This window comes from Enoplosus armatus, chromosome 18 (assembly GCF_043641665.1).
Source record: "Enoplosus armatus isolate fEnoArm2 chromosome 18, fEnoArm2.hap1, whole genome shotgun sequence".
Taxonomy (NCBI): domain Eukaryota; kingdom Metazoa; phylum Chordata; class Actinopteri; order Centrarchiformes; family Enoplosidae; genus Enoplosus; species Enoplosus armatus.
In genome coordinates, this window is record NC_092197.1 from 8,839,384 (window position 1) to 8,860,834 (window position 21,451).

Consider the following 21,451-nt stretch of genomic DNA (forward strand, 5'->3'; position numbering starts at 1 on the left):
CACTTCAATTCAGTTTTATACGATTTAGTTCAGTCAGGTTTTAATCATCTCCATGAAGCAGTTACGGAACTGTAAACAGGAGGAGGAGAAATACTTTCAGTTCTACAAAATGATACTTGCACATAATGATACTTGAATGAGATCAATTTGTCATTTTCATTGCCATTACCATCTGACATGGATGCTGTATTTCCATAAAACTTAAATGAATCAGTAAATTGAAATGACAACAATAAACTGATGAGAATGTTTTGCATACAGGTGGAAAGACAGGGCAGATATTCTTCTACACAATGAACCGATGTTGAATAACATCATACAGCCTTGTTCATATAGTTCTCACAATAAGACATTTCTCTGCCCTGTGACTTGTCTAAGTTTCTAAGTGATTACCTGAAAAACTTTTTTTCAGCATAATTTTATCCTAAAATACCATAACTGTCGATTGATTGATTCTCCTTGGATTTCTTTCCACTTTTTTCCTCTTATCTTCTCACTGCCAGCAGCTGGAGGTGTATTTGGTCCTCAAGGGGAGTCAGGGTCAGAGCCTGAAGATGACAGCCAGATGAAGTTTTACACAGAGCAGCACAGAGGACGAAGGCGCAGCAAAGGTGAGAGGGAATGCAGGTGTCCTTCTTTGTATATTATTATAAATGGGCTACATTTTAAACACATTAACTTGCACAGCGGGGAACCCGATTATCCACTGCCGACTGCTGAGAGGGCAATAAAGTAAAAAAGGAATAAAGTACAATAAAACATTTTGAAAACAAATATATTATAACCTAATGCTGGCTGAATATGAGGGGGAATAATGTAATAATAAAGGTAACGTATATATGAGTGAAATGAGGCTAGACATTTCTGGAATTGTCAGCGTAGCTGGAAGTAGGAAGGAGTCTCGCACATTCCCGGTGGGGTTTAAAGCGCTGCTCCATGGCACAGCTGAATGACACTCAAAGCAGATATATGAGCTGATGTAAATGGAGGCTCAGTGATGAACAAAGCTGTGTCAAATTACTTTGATGGGAAGCTTGATTTTAACTTCTCTTCCCACATAGTGATATGTGATAGTGAATACTGTAGGTGGATTTTGCATTTGTGTGTTTGTGAGTGAATGACCCTGAGAATATGAAACACAGAGAAATAGTCTGCGTGTGCACTTGTAGTGATTGGAAAATGATGGAAATCAGTGTGTACGTATTATGTCCCATGCCTACAGTTCACTATCACATAGCATTGTGTTAGAGAAAGTCATGCCTTAGATATCAATCTTATTATTATAATATTATAGATCACTAGTGGCAAGTCGTTTTTGGTTACCGTAATACAGAAATAGGACAATTTGTTGCCCTGAGTTATGCCTCTCAGGCAGCACTTAGTAGTCTTTGCTCAGTTTAGGATTATTCTAGACCATTCATAGGACAATATTTTCAATCAGTTGTGGCAAACCCAAAGAGTGAACAAGTGGCAACTTCTAAACACAGTAAAGATGAATGAATAAAATGAAATTCTGAGGTAATTCTGTTCTGTGGTTGTTGTACAGGGGATGTGCAGAGGTGGACAAAAAGATAGAAAACCAAAACAATAGTAATAATTGTTGCACTCACAGACCCCAAACAAGATAAGCAGTTTGAAAAATAAATGGATGGATGGATTTTTGGACATTGATATTTAGCCTATGTATAAGGTATTGTAGGTATTACAAAAATGTTAGTTATTCAAGTTCATCTTATAGTTTAAATGCAACCTTTCGTAGAATCAGGATAAGGATTGTAAACCAGGGTTTATGAACATAGGCGGGGCTCTCAAATTTGATTTATAGGCTTTAATTCATTTAGTTCTGAATTGCATACATAGAGATGTAGTGACAGTGTATTTGTTGTGGAATTTTAGATATGCAATTAATCACAGAAAATGGTTTATTGTTCATAAAAAAAAGAAAGGGTCCAGCTCTCACAGATTTTATTAGAAAAGCACATGGGCACATGACTGGGAGAGACATAAAACCCATGGCTGTGATCTGTGTTAAAGTTACAGCCTGTGTAAAAAGGAAGAAGAGGTGCAGAGGGAAGTAAATAAAAGGAAGAAGAAAAAAGGAATACATTTTAAGTTAAACTAAAGCTTTAAGTGTATACGTTTGTTTAGGGTTGCTCTTTGTTTGTTGCTTTACATTCACTTTTGTCTACATGTCTGTTGTCTGTGTTTCTGTGTGTGTATGAATGCATAGACTAGGTGTTTGTTTTGTGGCCATAAAGTAAGTCTGCCATCGTGAGTGTACATGCTTTTATCTACTCAGTAGGCTTTTATAGTAATTGAGGGACCCCTTCACATGCCCAGTGGCACCACGCACACCTCAGGGGGATTAGCTAGCCACTCTGCCACTATTACTGTAGACAGCTGTTGTTCCTGTCCCTCCACGATATTGTGACATGTGAGTCAGTATAGGTGGATTCATTATCCTAACTTTGTCTCCCTGGTTTTGACTTTGAGCTGCATCTCTTACTCCTACTTCTACTTCTAAACTTACTGAAGGGATTCACTGGACTCTCCTGTCACTGGGAATAAAGATGATTATTGGGGAAATAGTGATTAAAATCAGTAGTATTAACGTTCAATTCAATCCATTTGCACATTGAATCTGGCATTATTAAAATCACAAATAAAAAGGAATACATCTGAAATCGTGCATGGTTCTGTTTTTCTACCACCTCAGTTCCACTGCTTACAACAAGGAAACGAAAAGAACAATAGGCCTACTGTTACTATTGACCTCTGCAACAAACCTGCAAAGTGCAGGGGGCAGCTTTCTTCCTAGAAACTCTTCACACATTTTCTATAGCCTGCAGATTCTGGGACATTGTGTGATATTTTCCAGGTTTGGATAAAATAAAAAAAAAACTACAGGAGTACATTTTCAAGAGGTTCAACAGGACCAATGCATTTTGAAAAAAATCTAGTTAAAACAGTGTCTCCAAAGCAGCACCTTATCCCTATCACATACCACTAAGCCTCCTTTCAACATGCCGACTTCTCTCGCATGATAAATATCAGTAGACAGAGGTTAAGCAGCTAATTTCATTTCCTATATCCTGGCTTGGAAATGGGAGCCCTGACAGCCAAAGGGCAACCAAAACAACTAATCTATAACCCTGTCAGTGGCAATAAGATCATATATCATGCAGGCAAATGATTCTGGGCTGTTCTGCAGAAGCTTGGGCACTCTTAAGTCATCCTTTACTTACTCAGTCCAAACTTGAACCTGGGTTAGATTCATAAATCAGGAGTACAATGAACTACATTTTCAAGGATTGAGAGAGTCTTAGAGGCTGTACTTTCAACAAATCATGGTGCTAAAGTCTGTGTGTATTATGTTCCTGTGCGCAAAAGTAGGAGGCTATCACTACCTGACAAGGATGTTCGAATACAGTCATCTCTCTGACACCCTAATCGAAACAAAAGGGCTTCTGTCAAACTGTTCACCTTTACCTTTTTCTCTTTCTCTACCTCTAGGCCATCCACACAGTCCTCTAAATAAGGTCACCCTGACTTTGATTACCATCAGCACATGTGTCATTGCCATTGTCTACGCTACGCAGGATTCCTGCCCTCTCACGGTCAAGGTTACCCTCCATGTGCCTGAGCATTTTGTCGCGGACGGTAAGTGCAACACATTCGAACTTGGCAGAATATTCAGTAGAATGTCCAAAACAAAATTATCAGCTTTACTCACTTAGCCCTATGTTGGTTTTCTGTATTGCACTTTTTTGTTTTGTTATCTTACTTTAATTGAAAATATATGATGTGAAAAACCCAGAAGCTCTCAAGATTCACAAGCTCATGTGTCCAATTGGCAGAGATCCCTTGCAGTAAAGGCTGGTCACTGACAGGAAACCCACTAAACTCAGTCAGAATGAAACTTGATGAGGAAGACTGTGAAATCACTTATCACTTTTGTGATACACCCATAGAAATTGTAATAATATATATTGTACCGAGTACCTACATACCTCAGCCTTGAGCAATGTAGTTTTTGTTGTTAGGAGGAACAGATAATGGTTTCTTGGTTTCTATTTACAGATGGCTTGCAGTAAAATCTCCACCCCCTCAACCATGATTTGTCGTTTTCAATTTCAATGCTTTTCAGTGTCAATGACCCTTCTGCATGACTGATAAAGTACAAAAGATGCACATCCATCCAACAAAAAAGTAAATCATGTGCTGGAACCAAAAAAATGAGCAAAAATCAGGACAATAAAGCCCACACAGTGAAAGCTCCCGATGGAAAATTGTGTTTATTATCACCACCAACAACTGAATGACATTTTGAGCCATCTGACTGATGAAGAGCTGTGTGCTCAAAACATGATTGTTTTTTTCTTTGTTTTTGCTCATGGAGCTTTCAGTGGGCAGACTTTATTACATGTGATTACATACAATAGATTAGAATACGAACCTATTCTATGGTTTGCACTTTTTTAGTTGTGAAGACACAAACGTTTTATTCAACTAATTTTGGTTTATTTTCAGGGTTTATTTCTATTTCATTCAAAATATTTGCAAAATTCAGGATAATCAAGTATGTAAGCATGGATACCCAGGCAACTGCTTAGACACGTCCCACTGAGACTGTTTTAAATTCCGTCTTGGCTACGGGATAGTTGTAAATTGGGTCTGTGTATTGGCAAGATACCACAGTATAAACCTCACTGGGAGGTAAGAGAGGCCAATATGGAAAATGTGCAAGAAGTTAAGTGAAGTAAGAGGGAGTGAGGTGCTGAGGCAATTTAACTAATGATTGCCATATCTCTGAAAGCTCTGCATTCACATATCAGTCGATCAGGTGCTCTTGCCGCCAGGGCCTCATTTCTAGTCCGCCCACACATTAACAATTTGTGTGCTCATGGACACACAATAGAAATAGAACAGTACACAAAACTTCAACTTTTCCAGTATATTGTGCAACCACGTGTAAGAGGAACACCTGCAAAATATCATGTAAGCCAATATACTGTAAAATGCTTTTAATGTCCAGTGGTTTGAGTTTTTTTGTGCTATGATATATATTCTGTCGATCGAATCATAACGACATTGGGCCTGCAAGAGCAACTTGTACAAACAGATTCGTTTTTAAGTGGCATGTAGAAGTGATTGAAGAGAATTTGTGGCTTTCACCAACTGTCTCTTACTTTGGATTTTCTCTTAGGTACAAAATTCACCTTTCACATGAGTCATGTACAGCTATTCTGCCTTTCTCCACAGAGCACAAAAACACTAATTTGACTTAAGAAGGATAATACTTTAATCTGAGTGAATTTGGAGTTTAAAGATGATACCTACCTAATTAACTCAAATAAAATAGACTAAGTTGTCTAAAACAAACTTGATGCAAAATTAATAATCTGTTCACCCAATCATAATCGTCATGGCTTAACAAGTAATACTGAGGGTTTTTTAAGCTTGATGATCATTTTTGAGACTCTTGATGATTTTTTTATTGGCACATGGTAAAGCAACTTATATATTTAAGTTAGAAAATTCTCTCACTCTTTACTCAGAATCTTTATGCAGGTCTCAGCCCAGGATCATTCCCCCTTATAATACCTGGCAGTGCAACATCACCTACTGTAGGCTATAATATTCTCTCATCTATTATCTCCACAACTGTCACGTCCTCTTGACCACCTCTCATATTAGTCATGGACCGCTTGACTTTTATAAGATGTTTTTTTTAACATCTAACTTGTAACCATTCCCTTCGCAGCTCTGATGACGTGTCGTTAACAGCTGTACTATTCATATTCGCAAATTGCTTCGGGTCCTCAAATACTGTACCACTGCTGTCACAGTTGAACTTGTTATCTTGTTGTCTGCTGATTTCCAACAGCAGCACTTGAAGCTCTGCTGGATGAAATTCTTCTTTTTAACTCTCGTGACATTTTTGTGAATGAAATTTGCCCACAAATATGGCCATTGAAGGGGACTGAAATCAGACTGAAAAGAGCAATTTACGGCAAGTTTGTGCAGTTAAGAGAGTTTGGTGAATCCAACTTCCACTCAAAAAAACAGTAAGAGAGATTTAGGATAAGAATATGAAAATGCCCTCGCATGAGCCCAATTGAGTGTCTAGCCAGTCAGTTTGTTTGTTTGTCCTTGTCCATTGCAAGATACTGTATCTCTAGAATTGCTAATGCTGAAATTTAATATGGATATGTGTAGTACCAATAGAATGATTATTGATTTATTTTGGTGATCTCCTGACTTTTGTTCTACCACTACTAACGAGGCAGAATTTCTATTTATACACAAGAATTTTCAAGTTTGGATGCTCCTGCAGCTGACCTCTGACCCGACACTCAGACCTCAACTTTTAACGTAAGATATCAGAAACGAATGGTTGGAGTTTGATGAAATTTCCAGTGGGTATTCACGGTCACCAGAGAACTAATTATTTTCATTTTGATGACATGAGCATCGTTTAATGTGGGGTGAACATGAGCAGTGCACCCTGAAGGAGCTATAAGCACTTCTAGTTTTGTTGTTCCTCTGCAAACTTGTGTATACTGGAATTGGACTCAGAAAAGCGGACACCTGAGGCAGAGCAGATGTGATAAAAGGCGGCTTAAACCATTAGTCTGGCAGGCACAGTTTGCAGCAGGCAGGCAGTCAGAGCAAACAAACAAACAAACAAATCCAACAGACAAACAAACAAAGCAAATCCAAACTGGCAAGCCACATACAAATATAAGGACAGCAACAAGGCAGGCAGGAAAAAAGACTTTAATGCTACTGTGTGGTTAGGCAACACACATGATCTGACACACAAGACACTTTCTAGATTCTGGGAAAATGATGAGTGATGAGGTCAGGTATCGGTATTAGCCGTAAACTCCAACAGGGGTGATTGTGGACAGGTGAGACATGACAAGAGATGGTAAACAAACAACAAAAAAGCTAATATGTAGGGAGGTAGGTAGCAGGAAGGATGCAGAATAGCGGGCCTATTTAACCAGCATCATGACAAAGTCATTGGTAAATCAAATATGGGTGGAATTCAATATATCTCTTTGAGGTTAAAGATGTTAATACGGAAGGTTATGGACCTTTATTTTATCTTATTATTAATTTTGAACATATTGTTGTTTTAGCACTCCAAAGTCTGAAGCGAATTCTTGGATTTTGGACTTTAATATTGAGGATGGAGAGCTTTTTGTAACGTGACAGAAAAGACATTCAGAGGGGGGTTATAAATAACTTTAATTAAAATTACAGTCCAAAGGTGGTAATAAAATTTAGCAAATGGACAAATGCATAATTTATTGAGACATAATAAGGAATAGTTATTTATTTATGTGTCTAATCATGTATCTCAATTGTTATAACCATAAAATATAAAGATAACAGGAAAGAAAACACACAGTAATGTACATTAGAGGACAGTAAAAGACAACTATACAGTGTCAGTCAGTGTAAATGGCTGTTACACTTGTTTGCTAGAAAAACAACTGCTGGATGGGCACAGTTTCTTTAATTATCACTGTCGCCATGACACAGATGTGCAATGCTTTCTCTTCCACCTCTGTTCCAAAAACAGCTGAAAGGGGATTCATCTAACAAAATAATTTCTCCCCAGTCTTCTGCACTCAAATCACAATATGCACAGCCAAATTGCCAGCAATCAGCAAAGTTCTTACTGCTCAGGAGGGGTTTCTTCACAGGTCTCAGAGAAACCCAACCCATAATCTACCAATTGCCTCCTCACTGTGTGAGCTGGAGCCATTAGTTTCCTCTACTTTCTCAGCAAATGAGGGCTACTGGCAGTTCTGTTCACTAAACTGCAGGGCCTTGTTATGCTCATGTTTGGACAGCCTGACCTGGGAGATGCTTTTCAGGATCCCTTCTGGAGAATTCTGTGTGTATTTCAGCCTTTTTGGCATTTTGGTGGATATTTCCTTTTCAAGAGCATCAACAACAGCCCTTGTTTTAAAGGGAGTGTCGGTCTGTGATTATTAAATATTTACTCATTTTATAAATCTAATTGATATTGTATATAGTAGCAGGAAACTATGTAGTCTTTTATAGCACAACATCACTTCAACCAGGAAGTCTTGTTTTTTATTTCAGTCAATGAAACAGGACCGTATGTTGCTCATATATGAACCTATACAGACCCGTTTATCATAGACCATTCACATATGACTTCACCATCTGAGGTAGATGCACTTCAGCTTTACTTCAGTCCATACTGTAGGTGCAGCAAAATAATGGCTACAAGCAATGCAATATTTACTTGAAGGCAGCACAGCAGGCCTGTTATTGGTCTGTGCAGTCTAGTTGAGTGGCTCTGGTCAAATTTGCTTGGAGCATAAAAACTTTAACATTTGAGTGTATTTTTGTAAGACTCTGTGTGGGCCAGGCTGTCCTGGTGAACACTTTCCTCTCCAATGAAAAGAAGCAGCTGGTGACTTCATGTGTGTAGGAGGAAGCACATGGTCGTGTAGGCTATTCTATTAGGAATTTGGAACAGCTAAAATGGTAAGAAAGACAAAGAAGAATAGATGAGGCTTGGGATATTATTGCTTTAGCTGTTGCATAGTGTAAGTGCAAAGCTTCATGCGTTTTTTTCTCCTTTGAGTTGTGTATTTTACTGCAGGGCTTTGGCCCTGTAACTTTCCCTGTGACTCAGATTTGATTGCTGGCTACTGTCTAAGCTCTTCCGTCTGCATTAATTCTCTCTTTAAAAAAACAGCCTGGAGACCACCATCACAGGGCTTCGCATCATAAAACAGAATAAATGTGTGAATCCTTTTTAATCTCACAATTGCTATCTTTATGTCCTAGCCTGGTTTTTGAAACACATTTTTGTAAATTCACTTTGAGACAGACATTAATACTTACTTGGAATGTTTCCGCAAATTTACCTTCCACGACCCAGCAGTATGCACATAATATAGCTGTATAAGGAGCTTTGTGTTCATCGGAGAGCTGAAGTACAATCTCTTCACAGCTCCTTTTGGAAGTAAAAGTCATTGGCATCAATTAGGGATAATCTTGTTCAGTGATCAGAGTTTTAACGATTGGTCTGGGAGCACTAAGAAAGAAAGGTAAGTTGGCGTCAATGAGCATAGCATTTACAGATTGACTCGTGAAACTCTTTTAGCCCCTCTACTGCAATTACCAAGGAAATCTCATCAATACACACATTATAGGTCTTAATTTTCTCATTTAAATTCAGCCTGGTCAGGAGGGGAATTAAAATTATAGTGAAAACAAAAGAATTAGCTACTTTCCAATTGATTTTTTGCAATAGAACCAGGAAAAAAATACCAAACAATTTTTTACCTATTTCTTTTTGTTCAACCAAAATAATTTTCTCTTGTTTTTCTTCTTTTCAGGAAGTAGTTTTGTGGTGAGCATGGGCAGCTTCCTGGATGTTTCCAATTGGCTAAACCCAGCCAAGGTAACCCTCTACTATCAGACAAATTCCTCCACACAGTGGGTCCAGGACTACTGCGGCCAGAGGGCCACCGAGCCCTGCGAGCAGATTTGTGATCAGGACACAGGTTAGTCTATGCAAACATGCCGACACACATGGTCACAATGTGGTCTGTTTGTTGAGCAAATAATATATTTTCATGGACTATTTGTTTTTTATAGAGAAACCAATTATTTCTGGAATATTTCTTTCCTCTATATGTCCAATAACTGGTATGCAATTCAGCGGCAGAAAAAGGTACATGTGTAACAGGGGACATTATTATAAGGTCTCAAAGTCACACCCTCATAACTCCTATGCTGTTTGACTGACTAACACAACACCTGGTATTTCCTCATGGTGAACATGAGATGATACATTATGTATGTCATAAAAGTTTATTATATCGAAGAAGAAAGTTTTAAAAAAAGCTAGGGATTCATAATCAGCCTATAAAATGTCTGAACAAAAATCTAACTTAAATTTAAAATCATGACATTGAGTCAACTTTCCACTGCTTAGGAATGGAATGTTTTTACATACTTCGAGCCATATTTCAAGCCATGTTGAGTATTTTGAAATTAGAAGAAAATACAGGAATTTTAACCTCTTTCATGTTGTGTGATAATTGCAAGGACTGCAGTACCCAGAAAGGGGAGGAAGGACGGCTCTTTTTGCTTCAGGGTTACCTTCATGAATGCGTTTCAGTGTTTCTGATCTGAAAAAAAGTCCTTGGAGGAGCCTGATGGAACTGCTTTATACACATCTAACATGCATTATCAAGTAAAATGGCCGGGATGCAATAATGATAAAATACTATGGAGTTAATATTGATTATGGGATTATTGTCATGCAGCAATGACAGTATTAATACGTGTATGAATTATGTATGAAAGTTAAGGTTTTACAGTATAGAACAATATATAAATACTTACAAAGATACAATGTCATCTTTAATTGGTTTAATTAAATAATTAAAAGAGTAGATGATATTTTAAACCATAAAAACATTTTTAAATGCAAAACAACTGACATTTCCGGATTTTCGAAAAAAATACCCACTTGTATTATGTGTGACACACACATTTTCAACATGATATTACAACAAAATAAACTACACAATTTTTGGTAATTATATGCTCCTTCAATCAAGCATCTCGACACTAGCAAAATGCAGCAGCCATCTTGACCCTCTGGCCCTCTACTTCCTGCAGTACACTAATAATCAAATAGAGGATAGTTAACGTGCTACACTCTATACGATATAGGTTTGTCAGGTAATTACTGATCTTGACGATGTAGAGGTCTCAGAAACTCATGGCATTATAGGGTTAATGGGCGGTGTCCCAGCCATGCAATACACACTAATTCAACACTAGCTTCCTCCTGATCCTGCCTCCATCTAATCCAAGTAAATAGGTGTAAAAAAGGTGCAGAAGCCAGTGCCCTAAAAGCAATAAAACACTGGGATTCATGAGCCCACACAAGGGAGGCCGTCCCTGTTTTGTATTTCTCATGCTATTAACAATTATAGAAGAACAGACTTTTTATTTTTATTTTATTATTCCACTCATTTAAACTATTAAATTAGATCCCACATTAACCTTTGCCAGTTCCACTGGTCCACTCATATGACCAAAAAGACATGGTCAATAGCAAGATGGCATGGTACTTTTATATGCACCATTGCATATTGTCATTGCTGTATCTATCACAGAAGCAGCAGGCCTTTAAACATTAAACAGAAAAGCAGAACATAACAACCAAGTCAAGACAATATTTTTATTGTGTTTATGAAAAACAGGAATGAATTTGGCATTATGTTGAATTTAAAATGTTCTTTTTTTAAGGGTTTTGTTTTGTAGAGGATCTTTCTGCTTGGTGAGAAAAAGATAAAAGTCGGATTAAGTAGCCAAACTGTGAATGCAACAGACTTCTATAGTTGGAGCCAAAGCTAGACAACAACATTGTTAGTGTGTAAGCAGAAGCCCTCAGTGCCTGTTGCCCCATCCAGGTAAATAATCACCAGCCTCCACTGCAGTATGTACACAATCAGCTTGTACAATTTTGTGCCTATTTGTGCTGACATTAAAACTATACCAACAAAAGCAGAGCGTGCAGCATGATGATATTTATCTTCCCTTGAGTGGCGGGACTCCCTTGAGTATTTTATGCCCAACTAGATAAAGTCTAAGCTCATTAGAATGGATTACATCTGTAATGTATGTGAAATTTATGGCACTCTGGTCAAGGGCATGTTGAGGGCTGATGCATAATGTATTAGAGCTCCAGACACTCAACTCAGTCAGTATACATGAAGACACCAAAGATGGAGTTGGCACGTATATGTGTCAGTAATGGTTGTAATTCAGTGTTGGAGTCATTTACTCATCCAGACCCTAGTACATTCGGAATTCTCACTTTATTAGTACTTCTGTCTCCCACTGTCTCCTTGTCTCTCTCCATTTATTTCTCCTTTCATCTGTCCTTTTCAGCAGCAAGATGATTTGATCAGTAATTGCCCTCAAGTATGCTGTATCTCCTCAGGGCAACCACATCTGTCTGGCAGCAAAATTAAAGGTGTTCTTCAAAAGAGCCTTCGATTTCCATCACTCCTCTAGCCTGCATTATAGCACCCACACAATAGCACTGAAGAATGATACACACACGACTGTGCTGTTTCAGCACACCTGAATGAATATTTTCATCCAGGCACATTTATTGCAGTTCTAACAATAGGGTGAACCGCTGGTTGTGAAATGTTAAACGGTAAATCACACAGGGAGGAAAAGTGCAGCTGCACTTCTGTGCATTGACACTTTCCAGCATGCTGCAATTGGTGCCCCAAGAATAAGCAATGTCAAAGTGGGCATTTTACCTTTTGACAAGTGAAATCACCCGCTCGTCTCGTTTAAACCTGGAAAACACAAAAAAGTTGCCAAAGACATACATACATATGGACGGGTGGTGTTTAAATGTGAATGGCTGGTGGAATATCAGATTCGTTGGCGTTTGACAACTATGAATTTTGTTGAATTGCCACAAAACTCTGTGAAATGTCCAGTTTACCCGTTGTAACATGGTCAAAACAAAACACTCCTGTGAAGGCGTATGTGCATATGCGTGCCACAAAGTTATTATCACTCTGTGTCTTGTGGGTTCGTCCTGTACATCCAATGCATTTATAGCCATCTCTGAATTTATGAATTGTTGGGGGTTAAAAACAATTCAGTATTGCATAATAAACCTAACCTTTGTGTTTACATAACCAAAGCTCATATTATTTGTAACTGGTTGGAAATTCCAGTACTCCTTCTTCCCGTGGGTATGATTTTTGCATCCATCTACTAAAAGCTGACCATGGTGACACGGTGACATGTGCTAGTGTTGTCTGTAGAGCTTTAGACAAGGATGGTAAATTAAAGTTCTTCTGTTGTACACAAGAAAAATACATGACAAGAAATACAGAAGTTTTACTGCTGCTCACTGCTCACATTTTTTACACATCATGGCACTAACACGTTGTTTCTACTGTCAATTTAATCATCTAAGCATGCTCACATTTCATGAGGAAACATACTGTATTTTATGAGCCATTTGCATCCATCAGTACACAAATACACCAGCAGTCACACTTCTTTGTTATGCCTCTTTGTGCTCTATAATCACAAGCGGGCATCTTTTCACCAAGTTATCTCACACCATCTCTATCATGAGCCTCTGTCCTGCTTCAATGTCACGTTGGTTGGCTGTCACTCTTGACTACCAGTCATTGTGCCTGAACTATCAATCCTGCCTTCACCTTCACTTCTTGACACAACTGCTAGCATGGAGGTTACTGGATGAATGGCATGATGAAACTGTTTCTGTTGCCTGATAGCTGCATGGGATCTAGCTGATTATAATTAGACTTGGACCATGGGCCGTCTTTGTAACTGATAATGTAACAACACCCGGAGTCAGAATTTCATAAAAGGCCCCTGTAAATGGGTTGAAAATACAATGCAACCATAAATGGAATAATTTATTTTTACATATATTTACATCATGACTATATAACAGGGCTTTTAAAGACTTTACTACTTTTAAAGAGAATAAGAAATACTTTTAACCAATGATGTAGCATTGACAGCGTGATGACTCAAGTTAACTCTTTATTATTATGAGTTATTACAATATTAGTCAAGCCGTCCTATCGCATATAGTTATACGCCCTACAAAGGAGGAATAGATTGCTGCCAGCACCTTTCCATCTATCATCATAACTAACCTCATAAAGACCCGTGAACCCCCTTAGCTGCATTTGTTTTCCTCATTTGAAATGATGTCTCCCAGGCACCTCAAATTGGAACTGAAACTGTTGAAGTGTTAACATATAGCCCTGCTTAATCCCTCCATTCAACACTTGCATGTGCACACACACACACACAAACACATTAATCTATGAGAAAACACTTATGTTGAATCTGCCCAAGGTCTTTGGGCAGAATTGCCTCTCCTTATAACAAGCATACATTTGCAATCAGGACAACAATAACTCTTTTCTTTCCCCATACCATGAACCTTGAAATGTGAAAATCACCCAAGCGGCCACGGTGTGATACTAGAAATTATTGTTATGAAATCCATAATTTGTATCATGAGGTTGGTTATACAGGTGGAGGAATGAAGAGAAATGATTTGTGGTCTCAAGTGATTGCCACTTGAACTGCCTTACATGTGCAGTGTCAGGTCCCTGTGTCTGTGTAGAAACCTGGCTGGAATGTAACAGCAAAGGGACTGTGTGAGCGCAGTTAGATAATTGGTGTCATCAAATGGCCATTTCCAACCACAGGTGATTAGCTCTAAATTAGGCCGACAACATGTTCGAATCATCTCCGTGTGAAGAAAGCAAGGTTATAGAAACAAATCCTCTTCAATCATCATCTTCAATCTTAAGTTTTCCTCTTAAAAAACAATTAAGCAGCCATTTTATTAATGTCCAACTATTGGAAATTGAAAGATGCTGTGTATTTTTAGCCTGCATCATAGGAGTACTTACTGTGTTTGTCAGCTCCAGCCATGCGAAGGTCACCTCCCTCTCAAATACAGCTCACTTTATCTCTGAAACCAGCTTCATAAACATCAGATGAAATCGTACAATCCAATAAAAATAAAATATTACAGAGTTAAAATAAGTTACATTTTATGGGTAAAAACTAACCTGCCTTCTTTGCTTCGTCCAAAGCAGCTGTCCAGTCAGGTGAAATCTTTCCCTCAGTGTACTCAGGAGAATTAAAATCCACCGAGGTGAGACGCTGAAGTGTTGCCATCTTTGACCTGGAGTCCGTTTCTTTTAGATCTGAGTTGCAGATAAGAAAACAGTGATTCAAACAGTGAGCATAAAAGCAGTATAAAAACGTAACCTAACAAAAAAGTTGGCTCTCTTGAATACTTGTGTGGTGTCAACAAATTAGTCGATTCTGTGAAACATTCAGCTGGTAATCACTCTAACTCTAACCCACAGCCATCTACAACCTGGTTTATTAGAGCCTCATTATCAGTGTACAAAGCTAAAGGTGTAATGATTGGGAAAAATATAGCAGACCAGTGTTACTCACATCGGACCTTAAGAATGTGAGAGTTGCAGCTACCAGTTAGCAGATGTTAACAAGCACAGCGTTAGGCCAGGCTAATGTTAGCTGTGTTAGCTTCATTAACAGTCAAGCTCTGAAACAAGTTTTAACTCACAACATTAAAACCCCTTGCTGGGGTTCATCTGAAATACACCCAAATGAAAAGTGTGAATGAACTTGAAGAACTGTAGAGTTTCAAGTACGCCTACTCCTAAGCAATAAAGCTGGAAAGGGTAAAGATGACAGGATTTTGCCTACATGCATGCGCTGTCTCACCCCCTCATCATCCCCGTGCAGTTTTCATGCTTGACTTTGGTGTTCTTGCATGACATACAGTATGTTGTCGTTCAGGTTTGCTGTCTGTTTTAGTGCAAAATGTTCTAAAATGTTAAAACTATTAGATATAAATGATCCTGGCCATTCAAATGAATGCAAAAACCATGAAGGTCACTCAGCATTTAGAATGACATCATCATATATAGACTGACTCTGATCGACTTCCCTGATGAAAACATTCAGTTTGCACTTGCAATCTGCCTAAAACAAACGTCTGATTTATTAAGGCAGCAAGGTGATAAGAATAGATCACAAGGCACAGTTCACTGGTGAGATTAGCAGGAGCAGAAAAGGAAAGAAAATAGTGATGCCGGAATACAAATGATCATCAATATGGTAATGAGATTCTAAAACATGAAGAAAAACATATGTGTGCATCTTTTTCCCATCATCATCATCATAACAACGAGTATGCAGAATGAATGCAATTGTTGCCACTGAATGGACTCATCTAAGATATTTTAAAAATAGAAAATATACCTTATGAAAAATAAATAAATCAATGAGCCACTTCATCAGCAACCGGTCCAAACTCATAACAGCAGATGGATGGCACTGATATGGCTGATGTCTCCCTAGAATCCCAAGTTAACTCCAGCCAAATGCACACAGTAAATTTAAAAGGGGGGAAGTTACCATAGTTCATTAGCAGCTCAGTGAAGTTCAAGACCACAAAACCACAACTCCCCCATCTCGTCCTTATGCGTTTTTTTTACTGCTGGCCTTATCTTTTTAAATAGCAGGTTTTTATTATCTACCCTCTTCACCCTTTTTTTGGTGGTACACTCACCTCTTGTCTGGTGTCATTGAACTTTCTAAAGAACAGCTGCAGTCAGTTCAAGTTTCTCGTCTCATCCACAACCTTCCTTTTAATATACCTGCACTGTATCTGCACCAGGTCTTAGAGACAGAAAAACCGCCTCACAAAACTGATTCTTGTAAACCGTCTAAAGGTTAGTTAATCCAGCGAAATTTGTAATCAACCAGACATATCTTCTTCCTGTTAATTGCTTGATCCCCACTTAAACGGATTTGCATAAAGGAAAGAGCTGCATTTCACTGATTACCTGCAAGGTGTGTCCGGGATTACAGGCAAACTGCGCTTCCGGGCTGGTGCACCTCATCTGAAACAAGGTGGAAAAGACTTAAATGTGTAAATGTGTCCCTCTGCAGCCTCCAGGCCTACCCACACATGGCTGTATAGCACATGTACCTCTCCTGACTGTGCAGCTAGACTGCTTTGTGTACTTATGTATAAGCTACATATCTAAATCAATTATCTACACTTAATTAGAGCGTGATTACTCTTTTCTGCCATTGAATACATTTGCTAATCTTTGTATTGTTAAGTACATCATGTGGACTCTCCTCACTTCTAAATGAGGAGTGTCCAATTCTAAACAGCACAAAGATCAACTTCTCTCATATCTTATTCAGGTGATAAAGGCAATCTCTCACTGCGAATAAGAGGCTGGCTGCACTTTGCAAAGTTGCATTCAATTATTAATGATGGTATATGGAATTGTACATTTCAAACAAAAAGGTATGTTGACCTTTTGACACGGCTTCAGAAGCTAAGACAAGACAATCAACACCAAGAGAGCCAACAGGAGGCGAGAGGTTTGCTTTTTGCTTGTGATCAAAGCTAAAACTAAAGCTTCCAGTTCACTGTCTTTCTAATTTCTACCCTTTCCTTTCCAAAATAACGAAGAGTTTATGTTGTAGATGTGTTTTTATGTTAAACAGTTATGGATAGAGATCTGTTATGGCTGGGCTGGTGACAGAAAATTTAACCATGATGTTGATATCAGTATAAATTCATGACATCTATTTCATATATAAAATAATCAAGGGTGCAGTCTTTTTATTGCACTGTATGCTATGATGACAGACTTAGCATTACTTTATTTTATTAAACAATTTTAATGTTGACATCCAAAACATCCAGTAATATGTCCAAATACGAACTGGTGTTTGGGGTATCAAGGGAATGTGTTACATGACATAATGCAAGTGTAGCATTCAGCTCTGTCACTGCCACTTGATTCCAGGCTTGTTTGGCAAGAAGTTCATTCTGCAAAGTAACACAGGTAATTTACATGTAGGCAATGATAAGCTTTTTAGTATGGTGCAATCAAAAAAACAACAACAAAGTAATGTTGGCCGTGTCCTATTAGATGTGTCTTCTTGAACCAGTTACAAGCTGAGTATAACGGTTGTCAGCAGCAGGCACAATCTTGTCAGTGATGCTCCTCGATGCAGCCTGCTCCCATCTCTCCTCTCCAATTAATGAGAGGTGCAGTCATGCATTTTCACCAGCAAATCAGAGTTTGCTTTGTAAATCTTTCCCATTGCATATGTTAGAAAAAAATCTCAAGTTGGGGCACTATTGTTAGCCCAACCACTAACAGACTACTAATGAAAATGTCAATTCCAGCCTCTGGCAGACTGAGGAGGGAAAAGCAAAAAAAAGGTTACTTAAATTTCCTCTCTCTCTCTCTCTCTCTCTCTCTCTCTCTCTCTCCAGCTTGCAACTGGTAACATGTGACCTGACTGCATATGTGCATGATGGATTTTATTAAGCACTGCCTCTGGCAGTCAGGAAGAATTAAATATAACTAGGTTAAATGTGTATGTAAAGAGTAGCAGTGGGAAATGGAGGTGTTTGTATGTGTGCCTATGTGTGCAATATGAACAGGATACATGTTAGTGTGCCTGGGAATATGAAAACAAAAGAGATTCTTCCCAAGAAAAACAACAGCATCAGTCGTTTCAGCAAATGCCCCAAAAACGACACGTTTACGTTCAAGCGACACAACCCTCTAGCGGCCATAGGAATTATAACTCTTTTCGGACTTGAGCAAAGGAGGAAGTAGTCTGATGTCAAGAGCCACAAAGTCTGCAGAGGGAGGAGGTCAGGGTGGATGGATGGGTCAACAAAATGTCTGACTTTAGGAGACCGCTGTTTGTTTTCCAACAGTCAGAGTTGGTTTCCTTTACCCATGGTCGTTCCATAATTTTAACCAAGGGGTTATTATTGTACCATGATAAAGAAGGTCCCCTTACTTTAATGAAGTAGTGATTTTAACCCAAACCATGATCTATCCCTAATCCTAACCAAGTCTAACCAATAACCATAGTGATATAAAGTCAGAAAATGGTTTTATTCTTGAAACTGTAATTTGTAACTGCTTTAGAAGCTACTGACAAACAATGTTGTCCTGCATATTGGGACAGGGGTAGTTTTTATATGTCTCAAACTCTAAGAAATATGTTGTTATGGACAGAAAGAAAATAAATTTTTTTTGATTAAACAATGAAAATATATTCTCACCATGGTGGCAACTATTATCCTGAAATCTCAATGCACTTCATTCATCTTTCATTTGAAATGGCCTTTTGTGGATTTTTACTTGCATCCACATTTTAAAGTGAAGCAATTTCAAGAGCTCTTGCTCTTCATTTAGTGAGGGCACATGAAATAGCCACAAGCAAATAAAACCATGTTTGTTGCTTTTCTGACTGAATCCTGGTGGTGCATCACACCACGAGTGATTCTTGAGCCTATAAACTCAACCAGTAAATTATTAAACACTAGGTGATAAAATGTGAATGGTGTTGCCTGGGTGGCCGTTACACATTTTTCCAGCTTTATGCCTCCATATAGGTCAACAGAAAGCAGTCAGTAGCATTTATTTCGGGAACAGTGCTAATAGAAAAGTTGGTAAAGCTATCAATGACTTAAGATTTCACAAATGCATCCATCCACTTAAAAGGCATTACACATGCAGTGTATTCTAAATGTTTTATATACCATACATGACACTATAAAGCAAGTGTGTCTTTATGAAACTGATACAATACAGATATTTTCTAGATACAGAGCTGGAACAAACTCAAAATATAAAATGAGTAAGCGCTTACTCAAGGACGCTTGGACCCAAGGATTCCATGTATTGTTGTATGCTAGGCCTATAGATATAGAAGTAAGATCCACCATGCTTTTAAAATGTCCTTCTGTTGATTCAGTGGGTAAGTGCTTCACTTAAAACTACATATCTAAGGAAGAAAGACATCCAGAAATTCAATCCACACACAACTCACTACCCACTAGACGCTGTTAATAACCAGTCAAAGGACGTATTATGACATTGCTGTCCATTGACAAACATGTTACATCACAAAAAGCAGTGGGTGAGGCAGCAGCACCAGTAGCCAGAAAGGTAAAAACTGACCCGCTGTCAGCATCCTGTACCAAAACAAAACTGATGTGCCGCCGTCTGAATGTCTCCGCTCGTTCTGCAGTGGGAGCTGTCCAGCCAGCTGAGGAGAACTGAGCGGAGATGTCTTGTACCGAGACACAAAACTCTCAAGGACAAAAATGTGTTAGCGAGGAGGATAAAGACTTAAAGTGAAACTGGTAGCAAACAGAAACCGGGTCACTTTTTGTCAGATTCCTGCCAACAGAATCCGTGTCACTGATTCCAGGGAGTACCAGTGTGTGTGCAAACAAGCAAATGTAATGTCACAGTTTTCTCCTTTTAATGGTGACTAATGGTAGCTGGTGACCTCAGAGCTTTACTCATGACAAAATGTATGCAGTCATAATGTTTAAAGCGTTATCTAATAATCTTGATGATGATGAATAATCCAAGAGAATGATGGCTACTAAGTTTTGTAAACTTCCCAGCAAATGGTATTGGTATCACTGTAAATGTACTCCAGTTGCATTCGCTGGAGAGAATTAGCTGGAAGATTTGTTACATGGCAACTGTTTGTTTAATACATCTCTAATAAATGAGCAGGCCAGGGTCACTTACATGGTAATTAATTCAGCTTCTGAGGATAAATAAATATTTGCCACTGTGCCCCTTTTTGCTCTCCCTGTCTCAGGAGAATGCAGCTGTCATGAGGGTTATTCCCCCGATCCTGTCCATAAACACCTCTGTGTTCGCAGCGACTGGGGTCGAAACGAAGGGTAAGTCCTTTCTGCTCTATTCACTCCGATCTGAAAACTCACTTGTACTTAAATGACCTTACGTCTGGTGTCGCAGTCCCTACTCCCTACTGCATTAGCGCACAATATTAACTTTACATAAAATAAAGGTGAATTGTTCGCTGTGATGGATTAGCTTTCTGGAGCAAGTCTCCAGTCTCTCCGAGCTGATCTTCAGAGTATTAAAATGAATGGAAACCAAGGTAGAAATTAATCTAATAACTTGCTGTATGCTTTCGAAAATGGCCACCAGTAATGTAAAATATAAGCAATTTGTACTTAATGGGCTAAAACATGCAAATGTACCTGTACAGTCTTTTAACTTGAGGAAGTAGACTTTGAAGATGTAATCGGAAGTACAGATTGCCTAGAAGGAAGAGGTGGGAGGGACGTTATAGTGTGCAATGAAACAAAACAACAGGGGAGGGCAGAGACAGACAAAAAGAGAACAACAACAAAAAAAGAAAGACAAATAGTGGAAACTGACATGAGAGGGATAGAAAAGTAAGTCAAATCTTTCAGCCCTCTTTGTGACTCTGACCTTGTTTGACAATTAGCTGGCTTGCCCAATCATCGGTTCATTTAAAAGGTCCCACATTGTTATTCATCTCCACCTGTCATCTGCTGGGTTCAGTCCAGTCACAGATCAAATTTCCCTTCACAGTAACAGCTGACAGAGGGTAATCTTATCCGTATGAAAACACAACTTTTAATCAAGGGATGTTAGTTTTGACCTTGTATTTAGATTTATTTATTTATTTATTTTTGGTATATTGTATTTTATGCTCTGTGTGGAGTATGCACCATCTTTATGAATGAAAACACATTTTAATGTAATTGTAATTATGAAAGTCATACATGTCATTATTTTCATATATTTCTCTTTTTAATTTGGTGTTCCGTCTTCCCTGTCCTCAAGTCCTTGGCCGTATGCTAACTTGGAGAAAGGCTATGACCTAGTTACAGGAGAGCAGGCCCCAGAGAGGATCTTCAGGTGAGTCCCTCACTTCTGGTGCATCTCCTGAGTGC

General features: G+C 38.6%; 1 protein-coding gene across 2 annotated transcripts in view; it reads left to right on the top strand.

Annotated features, from left to right (window-relative positions):
- The window catches only part of LOC139301041 (astrotactin-2-like), a 241,614-nt gene that overhangs the window by 107,464 nt on the left and 112,699 nt on the right, over window positions 1-21,451 (top strand). For both annotated transcript variants that reach the window (XM_070924304.1, XM_070924303.1), the window contains 5 exons: window positions 504-611; window positions 3,514-3,660; window positions 9,396-9,563; window positions 20,320-20,404; window positions 21,342-21,416. In XM_070924304.1, the coding sequence (XP_070780405.1) occupies window positions 504-611; window positions 3,514-3,660; window positions 9,396-9,563; window positions 20,320-20,404; window positions 21,342-21,416 (583 nt within the window). The remainder of the gene's footprint in view (window positions 1-503; window positions 612-3,513; window positions 3,661-9,395; window positions 9,564-20,319; window positions 20,405-21,341; window positions 21,417-21,451) is intronic.